The 13,182-nt window shown below is 34.8% G+C and overlaps 1 protein-coding gene across 13 annotated transcripts in view; it reads left to right on the forward strand.

Moving 5' to 3' along the window:
- LCOR (ligand dependent nuclear receptor corepressor) overlaps positions 1 to 13,182 on the forward strand; it is a 143,898-nt gene that overhangs the window by 86,506 nt on the left and 44,210 nt on the right. For all 13 annotated transcript variants that reach the window (XM_069067110.1, XM_069067112.1, XM_069067116.1 and 10 more), the window contains 2 exons: positions 6,045 to 6,332; positions 11,083 to 11,176. In XM_069067110.1, coding sequence (XP_068923211.1) covers positions 6,045 to 6,332; positions 11,083 to 11,176 — 382 coding nt within the window. The remainder of the gene's footprint in view (positions 1 to 6,044; positions 6,333 to 11,082; positions 11,177 to 13,182) is intronic.

Below are 13,182 nucleotides of genomic sequence, written 5' to 3' on the forward strand. Positions count from 1 at the left end.
GATTTACCTATATACATCCATTTCCTTAAAATTGGTAAAATCTCATTATTCCCCTATACCATTAAAGAAAGAAGAGACTGACAAGTGCTAATTTTTAAAGGGGTATTTATTATCAGATATGTACGTATATATGAATTCCCCTTGTACACATCAAACCTGAATATTTTGATAAATATTCATAATCTTTACATGCTTTAACTTTGGAGCAATCTCTGTTTTCACATTTACGTGCTTTTCTGTAGGGCTGTGTCACCATGCTTTTCACTAGTGTATTGGTAGTTTTTGCCTCCTAGACCACAAGCCACATTTCAGAGTAGTTTTATTTTTTTATTTTTAATTTTTTCCAAATGCTTTATTAACTTCTGATTTACATCATTCATTTCTGTCAGATTTTGAGTTACAAATTTTCTCCCAGTTTTTCCCCTACCCACCGCCCCAAAATAGCAGTCCCACAGGATATCCCCTCCTCCAATCTCTCTCTCCCATATTTTCTCCCATACCCCTTTCGACTTTTCCAGTGGATCTCTATGCCCCAGTGCCTGTATATCTTATTGCCCAATTACAGGTAAAATAGTATTAATAATAGTGTGTGTGTGTGTGTATATGTATATATATATATTTATATTTGAGTATTTGATTTTAAAACTTTGAATTCCAGATTCATTCCCTTCCTCCTTTGTCACCCACCCTTACTGGGAAGATAAGCAGTTCAGTATAGGTTGTACATGTGTGGCTAATGCAACCAATAACATAGTAGATATATTGTAAAAGACTGACTATATTTCCCTCCCTCTTATCCCACCTCCCATTTGTTCTATTCTCTACTTTGATCCTGTCCCTTTTCAAAAGTGGGTGCTTCCAACTTCCCTCCCCCATCCCCCCCACCCCCCAGCCTGCCCTCCTTTCCATTATCCCCCTTCACATCCCCTTCCCCTCCCTACTCTCCTGGAGGGCGAGATACCCTATTTAGTGTATATTTCATTCCCTCCTCAAGCCAAATTCAATGGGAATAAAGTTGACCCCCATTCCCTTTTGCCTTCCTATTCTTCCCCTCCATTGTAACCATTTTCCCTTGCCTCTTCTATATGAGGTAGTTTACCCCATTCTGTCTCTTCCCATCTCCTCTCATTATATTCCTCTGTCACCTTTTATTTTCACCTTTTAAGTATCATCCCTTCCTGTTAAATTGGTCCTGTGCCCTCTATCTATGTATACCTGTAAACATATATACACATTCACATATGTATTCATATGCCCATATACTCTCATGTATATATATATATATTTCTGTTCCCTTCAACTACTGAGAAAAGTTTCATAAGTTACAATTATTGTTTTTCCATGTAGGAATGTTAATAATTCAACTTTGATAAGTTCCTTATGATTTCTTTTCCCTGTTTACCTTCTCATGCTTCTCTTCTTGTATCTGAATGTCATATTTTCTATTCAACTCTGGTTTTTTTCAGCAAGAATTCTTGAAAGTCCTCTATTCCACTGAATGACCATATTTTCCCCTGAAACATGATACTCAGTTTTACGGGGTAGGTGACCTTGGTTTTAATCCCAGCTCCTTTGCCCTCCGGAATATCATATTCCAAGCACTTCGATCCCTCAGTGTAGAAGCTGCCAGATCCTGGGTTATCCTGATTGTGTTTCCACAATATTCAAATTATTTCTTCCTGGCTGCTTGTAATACTCTCTCCTTAATCTGAGAATTCTGGAACCTGGCTATAATATTCCTAGGAGTTTTCTTTTTAGGATCTTTTTCAGGAGGTGGTTAGTGGATTCTTTCAACCTCTATTTTGCCCTCTTGTTCTAAAACATCAGGGCAGTTTTCTTTGAGAACTTCCTGGAGGATGATTTCTAGGTTCTTGCTTTGATCATGGCTATCAGGTAGTCCAATAATTTTTAATCTCTCCTGGATCTATTTTCCAGATCAGTGGTTTTTCCCATGAGATATTTCACATTGCCTTCTCTTCTTTGATTTGTTTGGATATGTTTAACAGCATCTTGATTTCTCATAAAGTCATTAGCTTCCATTTGCTCTAGTCTTAATTCTGAAGCAATGATTCTCCTCATTGAGCTTTTGAAATTCTTTTTCCATCTGGCAAATTCAGCTTTTAAGTCATTCTTCTCCACATTGCCTTTTTGAGCCTCTTTTGCCTAATTTGAGTTAGTCTATTTTTTAAGGTGTGATTTCCTCAGTCAGGCTGTTGACTCTCATTTCATAATTTTCTTGCATTGTTCTCATTTCTCTTCCCAATTTTTCCTCCACTTCTCTTATCTGCTTCTTAGGTCCTCTATGGCCTGTAACCAGCTCATATCATCCTTTGAAGCTTTTGGTGCAGGAGTTCTGACTTCACAGTCTTCCTCCTGTTCCATGCTTTGCTCCTTTTTGTCCCCAAAATAGGAGTCTAATGTTGGAATCTTCTGTCTGTTTTGTTTCCTTTGCCTGGTCATATTGCCCCTCAGTCACTTGACCCCTGGGCTTTTTGCCACAATAGGACTCTGCCACCAGATAGGGGAGCTTTTGTCCCAAATGCTTGGGTTTTCTCAGCTGCTGGAGGTATTAGTTGGGTGCCCTCTCTGAGGTCTCCACAAGCTTTGGCAAGCTGGACACACATTTCAGGACCTCCACCCAAGACTGCAATCCAGACCAAAAAGGTTAAAGCAAGAGCGATTACCCCTCAGACTGGTGCTTGGTCCCCCTACTCTGTGCAGGCCAGGAGCTGAAGCTGCCACGTGGTGCTGGCTGGCTGTGCCAGTGTCTCAGCGGCTTCTCGCCCCAGGGGCAAAAGCCATACAGTCCCACTTACTGGGTCCCAAAGTCCAGACTGCACTGACCTCTCACTTTGTCCTTCGCATCTATGTGTTGATAAATCTGGCAACGGCCGCAACTGCTGCTGATCTGGAGTCCCTCCTGCCAGTGGCTGGCCAGGCCCACCCTGGGGCTAAAGCACACCTAAAGCACTCCTAGAGCACTGCGCTGGCTGATTCCTGCCTGCCTACTGGACTGTCCTCAGCGGGAGGTTAGCTTCTCTGTGTCATTTTGTGGGTTCTGCAGCTCCAAAGTTTGTTTAGAGTCCCCTTTTTACATGGATTGGGGAAGGTGTAAGCCGGAGCAGTGGGGAGGACCAGCTTCTACTCTGCCATCTTGACTCCGTCCCCTCAGAATAGTTTTATACCACTCATTGATTGCCTTCTTTGTCTCTGTCTTCATCCAGACTTTCTTTAATGTTCCTTTATGTTGACCTCTGCCTGCTTCTCAACTGTTCAGCACTTTATCGACACAAAGTATATCTGAAGATATCCATGCTGCAAAATTGTCTCTCCCTTTAGCTAGTTGCTATGGGAACTGATTAAAAATGCAATAATTTATAGATATTTTAAATGGGAATCTCATTTATTAATCATAATGAATTACTCAGTTGTGTAAAACAAGTATCACTTTCCTTCTCTCTGGGGAGAGGAAATTTGGAGATAGAAGGAAAGAGTGCTGTTTTTGGAGCATCTTGTTTCAAGCCCTGTTTTCTGAAGGGAGGCACCCCTTTCAATATGGACTTTGAGGAAAGAGAAAAAAAAGTTCAGTGACACTTATTTTTAAAACTTATCTACATTTATTTATGTACCCTTCTTTTTTTCCAAGCCCATCACTATCATAGAAAATTACATTACAATGATTCTTGTGTGTGTGTGTGTGTGTGTGTGTGTGTGTGAGTGTGTGTGGTGTTTTAAGTACTTAATTGTTAAAAACCTAGATGACTGAAATAGTGAAGTTTAGGATTTTCTTTTAGTGACATACTTTTTGAAGGGATTTCAGATTTTGAATAAATCAGTTTTCTGTGACTTCGATAAATTCAAATTGCATTTGTTTTCCATCTAAGGTTCCATTTAGCTTAGGTCTCTGATCCTTTGTTTCAATTAAATTTATTTCAGTTGTAATTTTTGAGAGTATCATTTTATTCTAGTAAGTGACATTTTATAATGTGAACATGTCATGTCACATTTAGCTATTTTAATTAATCACTGTTCATAATAATTAAATGGTTATTGTTGTGTAATTGATCAGTTGTGTCTGACTCTTTGTGACCCATGTATCATAGCATCTGAGTATTATCCATCAGGTTTTCTTAATTAAATGTTAGCTATTATTATTTCAGTTTGATCTAATTTATCACTTTTCTGCCCTGATAATATTGTCTAGGTGTGCATATAGGGTACATGTAATGTGTTTTAGGTACATTAAATAATCAGTATGTCTATAGAGTTTTCAAAAGGAGCAGAAAATATAACAGGACAAGTAGTTATCTAATCTAGACATTGTTTGCCTTTTTCTCCACTGTATTTCCTTTGTCTAGTCTGTCTTGCTCTCAGAAGTGAAAATGATCTTCAGAGTCTGTTCTCAAGACCCAGTTCTCCAAGAATTTCTTTAATTATGGTTACTAATCTTAAAAGTATAAACACACCTCTAAACTATTTAAATTTGGTTTTTATTGTGAAAGTATTTTCCTCTTTTTTTGAATGTTCTCTACTTTTTCCATTGGAAAAACTGATTTTTAAAAAGAGATTGGAATATCGTTTTATACAAAAGCATATTTTTAGAAAGAAGTAAAATAAAAACTGCCTGAAAAATTTTCCAAAAACAATTAGCAAGAAAAACTACTGGTTGGTGAGAAATAAGTGGGATTGCTTTAGTGTTTTTTACTGATCCCTAGTATTTTCTCTTTATTTTCACCTGGCCCCAGAACTTTCTGAACATTCACATTTACATTCTGTCAAAAAAGAAAAAAGGCCAAAGGGTTTCCAGTGAAACTGTACTAAAAAATAGGCCAGTCAGAAATTTCTGCAATTATATTTATTTTTACATTTATTTAATCTTTAAGTATGTAAATCCAATTATAATGGTGTTGTCTTTTTTTTTTTTTTTAAACTGAACTTTAGGAAGAATTTACTCTTTCAAGTAACTTAATTGGTTAGAACAGATTTCATAATAATAAACTTTATGGAATTGACTCAGTGATTTGGTTCTATGAAAATAGTGGGGTTTTTTGACATTTTTTTTATCATACCAAAATTTTTACTAGAAAGGACCTTGGGTAGCTTGCCTGTAAATTGAGGAGGTTGGACTATGTGATCTCTAAGCCACTCTCTGGCTCTAAAAATCTGTTCATGAGAAAGACCAGGGAACTTAGAGCTTTCAAAAACAGTGTTGGTATAGTAGTATGATTGGAAAGTGCATTTAATTCCCAAGAGGATTCCAGGGTTCTTGTCCAAGCACTGCCTTTAAATTGTGACTTGGAGTCATCAATCATTTAACCTCTTGAGGGCTCACTTTTCTCTTAAAAAGAGAGAGTTGGGTTAAAATATTTTTTAAGGTCCCTTCCTACTTTGAAATTATAGTGATTTTAAAAAAAAAATTATGTTTCTTATTCTAAATCATTGTTAATAGGCATTTATAGTTGGGTTTCTCCTCCAGAACATACCTAGAGCTATTATTTTAGTTGAAGTCATAGTATAGTTAAAGAATATACCACTTGAACTGCCTGCTTTGGCCTTTTCACGTGGGATCTGATCATTAAGTTTAGGGATCCCCTTCTGTATCTTACTATGCCTCACAGTTTAGTTACTTAGCAAATTACTCAGTAACTTATCTCCCAAATACTTTTTAAGAGTTGGATTAGTTAGCTAATTTGAAGATTTTGAGTAATCTTGTATGTGGCAAACATCAGAGTAATTATCACAAAATATTTACTCAAGGTAATTAATAAAAGATGGATTTTAGAATTTCTCTATCAGGTAAGTCATAACCACAGGATAGGATATGCTTTCTTTACGTATTATGCTGTGGTTTTTAGGTAATGCTATAGTCTTAAAGAAATTGCTGAGAAATATTTATAATCACTTTTAGAAATTCCCTGTTGTGAAGAAATCTGCATCTTGGAAATGAAAGCATTTTATGGGGAAAATTCCTACATTTTAATGAAATTTTTTGTTTGAAAAACTTTTAAAAATATTTTTTTAATTAAATAAATTTTTGTTTACAGACAGTCCCTGGGTCTCTGACCCCAATATTCCCCTAGTGGCCCGTGAGATCATGCAGCGAATGATCCAACAATTTGCTGCTGAATATACCTCAAAAAATAGCTCTACTCAGGACCCCAGCCAGCCCAATAGCACAAAGAACCAAAGCCTGCCGAAAGCATCTCCAGTTATCACCTCTCCCGTGGCTGCAACTGCTCAGAACCCTGTACTCAGCAAACTTCTCATGGCTGACCAAGACTCACCTCTGGATCTTACTGTCAGAAAGTCTCAGTCAGAACCTAGTGAACAAGGTATGGTTTTATTCTCAGGATCTCTTCCATATAATAAAAAAGTGCTGATTTAATACTTTCATCTTGAGAGCCACTTTTTGCAAATAGGGCTTCAAGCATTGGTGAAAACATGATGAACATCCATCTTCATTTATGATGTCAAAGTGTGCACTGAGATGAAACATGGAAGGTTATTACTCTAACTTTCAACCAGTGAAGATATGGGTCTATCCTAACACTGAGTAGAGTTAGTCAGTTTTACTTGTGTACCACATATTTGATATGTTTGTAGATTAACATTTTGTGTTCTTCAAAATGTATTCACATCTGTCATAATAATTTTTTCTTTCATTTAAGATAAATGAAGTTTTCTCTCCTGCTCATAAAAAATATGATCTGAGACAAGTAATTTCCCAAATTTTTCTGCATTCCCATATGCTAATATTTTTGTATTGTCCATTAAATGAGAAAATATAACCAAAAAGCTGTTATATTACTTTTAAATCAGTTTATATTTTATTAATTATAATAGCATCTCTTCACACATTTGAAAAATGTTAATATCAGTTGTGAAATATTATATAGCCACTCTCTAGAAGGTATTTTTGTTTATTTTACTGTGTCACACTACTTACATTGTTAGAGTTAAAGATCAATATGGCAGTGATTGGTGTATGTGTGTGGTAAGTACACTTGCAACTCTACTTCCCAGTTTTTAACCTTAGGTGGATCCCAGGTTCATGCCCCATAGGTTGAGAACCCCTAGTTTAGGATGAACATCATTAACTAGAAAAAGCTATTCCCTAGAAGGTGAAGGGATAGGACAATAAATCACTCATCATAGGTTTCCACCTGTGTCGAAAATCTTCATAAACAGGAAGGACAGTTAAATGTTCCTTAGGGGCATCAGGGGGTTGAATTAGTGAAAAGTACGAATTATTTATTCCACATTACTGTCTTGTATACAAAGTCAAATAAAATCTGTTGCAGCCTATTTTAACAAATGAGAAAAATTTGTTATGAATGTATGTATATTAAAATCTATCACTGGTAATAAGTACAAATCTAGCATCAGTAAACCTCTGACTCATTGCAGTGAACTTCTTTCTGTCTGTCTGTCTGTCTATCTATCTACCTACCTATCTACTTTTTGGAGGGCAGTTGGGATTAAGTGACTTGTCCAAGGTCACATGGCTAGTTTTTGTGTTGAGTGTCTGGGGCTGGATTTGAACTTAGGTCCTCCTGACTCCAGGGCCGATACTCTATTCACTGCACCACCTAGCCACCCAAGCAGTGTGAACATTTATTTTTAGTAATATATGAATGCTGCTTTTCTAAAAGTTCCTTAAATTTTTTTTTTCTCAAGTAGGTTAAAATTTCCCTTTGCATTATAACTTTGATAGCAAAATGTCTTTAGCCAAGCTAGTGCTTGGATTATTATAAATTCTAAATTTAAAGTTTTTAATTAATGAGTTTTATTTATATTGAACTATAGGTAACTCAAACCTTTTGGTAAAAGTAGTACAGTTTTGTACATATCCAGTGGGGAAGGTAAGGGGAGAGAAGGGGGAAATCATCTGAATTGAAAGTATTAACTTTAAAAAATTTGATTGCATAAAACAAATTTAATGTTTGCCTCTGGAGATTTCCATATAAAATTTTCATAATTTAACTTTTAAAGATGACCAAAAAAACTGTTTTTGAAATTATTTTCTTGTGCCTAGTCAGTGAAATTATATTCTTATTTATAAAATAGCCCACTTTTGGTTGATCATATGTAAAAGCCATAGTTTGAATTTGTTACTTTATTATATTAAATGCCTGCCATATGCCAGGTACTATGCTGAATATTGGGGCATACGTATAAATGCAAAAACACCATACCTGTCTTCAAGGAGCCCATATTCTAATTGACCAAAGACAACATGTTATCAACTATGTATTTAAAATATACAAATACAGAGTAGATTATCTCAGAGGCAACGTTATTCTCCGTAGAAGAGACTAGGAAAGGCTTCAGTCAGAATGTTTGAAGGATTTCTTGACTAGACAAAAGTTGTCATATGTCCACTTCATTGATAATAATGTTCTTTCTGTAAAACTGGGGCCTTTCTGAACATTAGATATTAAAGGAGATTGTTTTCTTTTCAGTGCTTTTGTTATTCTACTAAAAAAAATCTGTTTCAGACTTCTTTAAGAAATTAATTGTTCCATACTTTTTTATGCCTCTGCAGATTGTAGACCCCATCTGTGTTTTAATAAACAGTCTTCATGAGGTACTATGAGCAAATAATTTCTTTCTTTCTAATGAAGAGCCTCTCTGAATTTAAGGTTGATCTTTAGACAACAGTTGCAGTCTCTTGCCAACCTTACTAAAAATGTATTTGCTCTAAATATTACTATAATCTTTTGTTTTACAGTCACATTTGCTGGTTATGTTTGAAGTGGATAGATTTAAGGGATTATTAAATTTATTATCACTATTATTAAATAGTGATTTATTATCACTATTTAATATTATTATCACTATTATTAATAGTGATTTATTATCACTATTATTAAATAGTGATTAGTTAACTTATAAGCTGAATGATAAATTTATATAAACTAACTTCCTTCAGTAGTGGTTCTATAGTTGAATATTATATTATCAACATCATTATTGTGGTTATATCTTTAAAAAGAGATGGTATATATTTGGTTAATAAAAATTCCCATGTAGACTTGAAATGGATGCCTTTGGAAATGCACCAATGGCAACACATTGACTTTTTTTGATGAATATTTTTAGTATTGACCACATATCAGTTTATAACAGCCCACACTAGGAAATGAGAAGGTCCCCACAAGTCCTATCTCCCACTCTCTCCAAATAGAGGGAAATTAGATTTAAGAGACCTGTTGCTGTTCACCTGGTGGCAAAGGGTATTTAATAGTAGTATAATATATTCATTTTACCTAAAATGCTATCTTTAAAAATCATATAGTATTTTGGGTTACTGTAAAGGATATTTGAAGTTGTGGGATGGTTGCTTAATAAAATGAGTCCACAAGGTTAATCGTTAATGCTATATACAAAGTGTAATTTTCTTGTACAGTGTTATGCACAGATAGTAACAATGTAACACTTGGTATATTCTTGGTTAATAAAGGATGCTTTCTTGCGTTGTCTTCCTGAAACTTTGGTTTTGTTAAAAACAAGCAAAAAACTTAAAACATCATTCTTATTAACTTCTACTTAGGATTCGATATCTGACATTTCCATATTTAGTACTGTCATAGTATTATGTACTTTATCTTTGAAATCAGTTATATAGGAACGGCTGTGGGGTGTAGCAGGAAAAGGACAAGAGTTGGATCACTCAACTTGAAGTCACAAGACCTGAATTCAAATCTCAGCTGTGCTATTTGTGTCACCTTGGGCACTTATTGAATGTCATTTTTCCTATCTGTAAAATTAAGAGGGTTGGACTAGATGATCTCTAAGATCCCTTTCAACTCTAGATTTGTGATCTTGGGAATACAACCATTTTTAACTAAATTTATCTGAAATCACATACTAGTAATACCTATTCCCACTTTATGGAATTTTTTTGTATGGTATAATGGAAAAACACTGGACTTGGAGACATAGGTTCAGATCCCATGTCTGATAACTGTGTGACCATGGGCAAGTCATGACCCAATTTTCTAATTTGTAAAATGAAGGCAACATTAAAATGCTACTACTTTCCCTCACTAGGTTCTTATAAAGATGCAACAGGGCAATGTCCATAATGTTCTCTGTTAACTCTAATCAATCAACAAGCATTTATCATTGTCTATATTTAACAAACATATTATTCAACTATAACCTCACAAAAATATTTTATTACAATAAAATTTTTGTCATTAGGTTTGTAAACTCCCCCATTGAACAATACTTGCAAGTATTTTGAGAACCCAAGATATGTGGACTTTACCTTTTCTAGACTTAATTTTAGATGTTTGACTTTATAATTTATGACTTTGGGAGATTGGATCTTTGATAGTTTTGTGAAATGTTTGAACTTTTGTGGGCAGGCTCTCTAATATTAATCTTTGGTCATGTTAACTATAAAGACTTGACCTTGGATATCCCTAGTATAAGGAACTCTATGAAGAAAACTTTTGTTCAGCTAATGCAGGTTCGTACCTGCTCTGCATCTCATGGTTAAGATCATGAGAGTTGCATAGGCCTTGAGATGTTAAGAAACTTGCTTAGGTCAGGCAGCTAATGTGCTTCAGAGGTGGGCTTTAGACAAAACTTGGACTTTTTTCTAAGTTCCAAGATCAATTATCTCTTGGCTACACCATTCTGCCTTTTATAAGACATTATAATAATGTTTGTGAGATTAACACTTGCTTTGCCAAAGGGTAATCTTTTTATTAGATATCTCTGACGATAGGCCAGACTTGCCTCCTATCCCAATATTATGAACTTGTATAAAATCTAAAGTTAGTTTATAATTCCTGTTGTTTTGAGTGTATACCTCTTGAGTTTTTTCCCCCTTTTAAAAAAAGAGTTCTTTTTTTTGGATTGGGGGGAACGTGGGGGGGGTACACAGAGTAGGATGGGATGGCCTATTTTCTAAATAAAATGGTAATTTGACTGATTGACTGATGATTTAGAAATTAAAAGTAAATGTATTCATCCATAGTAGGATGACAGCTTTTAACTTTTCAGACCAACGGAGTTCATTGTTACACATAGTTTTTCCACATTCTCATATGTTTCTTTGTGTTTCTACAGACGGTGTCCTTGATCTGTCCACTAAGAAAAGTCCATGTGCTGGCAGCACTTCCCTCAGCCATTCTCCAGGTTGCTCCAATTCTCAAGGGAACGGGTAAGGGAAAATATTTGCAGCTTTCTCATAATCTCTCATAAGTAATTTATTACAGATTGATACTATTCTCCTCTTCCATTTAAAACAAATGGAAATCCTTCAGAGTGATGATTTTTATGGTGGATCTTTTATAAATTCAGCCTTTAGTCCACCTCCTAAGAATAGCTGCATTCTGAAACTGGACAGCATAGTTTTACTTTTATAGTTTTATTAAGTAGTTAAGAACTTGCTAAGAATGCATTTGTACTTTTGGTTGGTTTGTTGGTTTGACATGTGAGTAAAGAACCTTAATCAAATATTACAAAGTTAAGGTATATCAGATATAGTCTTTTGGTTGTAGCTTTTTGGATAAGAAGTGGAACTTGGTACATGGGAAATCTTTGGGTTTTGGTAAGTGTGAACTGCAACTATAATTTCCAGTGTTTTCAGTTCATAAAATATAATAGTGCTTTCTATTGCCTCTTTTAACAGATGGGGTTGATGTGGTTGTATGGATAGGTATTGAACCTCTTGTCAGGACGATATACAGAATTATTGTAAAATTAGTTTTTGTAGCACTCTTGAAGATAAAAGTGAGTTTTCTGAGATTCTAGGAACCAAATTTCATAGTGAAGAAGGATCTGGAGCCCTTTATCAACCTTGTATATCAACCTTCTAAAGGAGCTATTTTTATGTAGAATAGATTAGAAATTGAGATATATAGAAGCAGTTTTAAGAAGTTGTCATTGAATTGCATGTTAGATATGACAAACAGTCTTTTTAGTCATCCTAAATAATATTTAGGGTTAGCTTCAAAGTATAAAGCTTTTGGCAGTTACATAGATTAAGGTAGGGAAAATCAAAATGTTTTAACTTTTTGAAACATGCTCTTAACTATGCTTTTAGAAAGTATCCCTTTCTTTGTAATGCTTTGTAATATCAGCGACTACAACGCTGTCCCTGTTATTTTTTCCTTCATGTTTCATTTTTTTGGTCTTTTTGAAATGAAAGAAGTTAAACTTACTGTTGATTTTATCCATTTTGGTTTTTAAAAAGTATTTGCCTTTTCTTTTTCACCTTTCTCTTCTTCAAATACTGATTTAAATGCAATCTATCCCTCTCGGTAAATTTTATTCTTATATCACAATATCATGAAAAATTTGGGAATTTTTCAGGAGCCCAAGTAGTTTGACTAAATGGAACTCTTAGATAAGACTTACCTGTGATTTGGTGGGAAAAATCAGCATCATATTTTGCCTAAAGTTTGTCTTTGCAGACCACACCTTCACTTAGGAAATTATTTCTCTGTTCTTTACATTTTGTGGAACTCAGATCAATTTCTCTAGTCTCTTAAGTGAGTTAGCAGTACCGCCCTGTTTTTAGATGAAGTTTCGGTATTATCCTTAGGGTGTTACTTTTGCTGATCATAACACAAAGCCCATAAGAAAAAAATCTGGCATGTTATTTTTGTAAGATATAATAGGACCAATACCTGTATGTCTTACTTCTTAAACATTCACTTTCTTACCTAGATTTTATTAATGCTATCACTTCTTTTGGGCATGCTTTACCATTCGCCATTATTGATCTTGATAATCTGTCGTCATTGTGAAAGTCTGACACTTGCAAACCAGTATAAGTTTGTATTGTAGATATGTGGGGGGAAAATCGGCTAAGAATTAGTGATTCATGAAATCATTAACTTTTGGGTAGCATTCTTCGGGAGCCATCACTGTAAAGTATAGATAGAAATGAATACTCCACAAATAATAGATTTTTAAAATAAAGTTTAAAAGACACACAACATAATGCTCCTAACTTTGAAGTGAATTAAATTTAGTAGCATTTGAGGAATAAAAATCTTGGAGGTAAGAAAAGGCCATTTCTTTTGAGGCTGGCACATTTCATAGGGAGAATCAGAGGTTTTTCTCATTCAGTGTGTTTCTCGTTGTGTTTAAAAAGGAAGCAGTGTGGTAAGTTGTTAACATGTAGCTTCTTTGCTAGTGAATGACAAACTGTTTGGAGTT

The sequence above is a fragment of the Petaurus breviceps genome, unplaced genomic scaffold (assembly GCF_028583685.1).
Source record: "Petaurus breviceps papuanus isolate PSGF00001 unplaced genomic scaffold, PetGlider_PUasm1.0 90740, whole genome shotgun sequence".
In the NCBI taxonomy this organism is placed as follows: domain Eukaryota; kingdom Metazoa; phylum Chordata; class Mammalia; order Diprotodontia; family Petauridae; genus Petaurus; species Petaurus breviceps.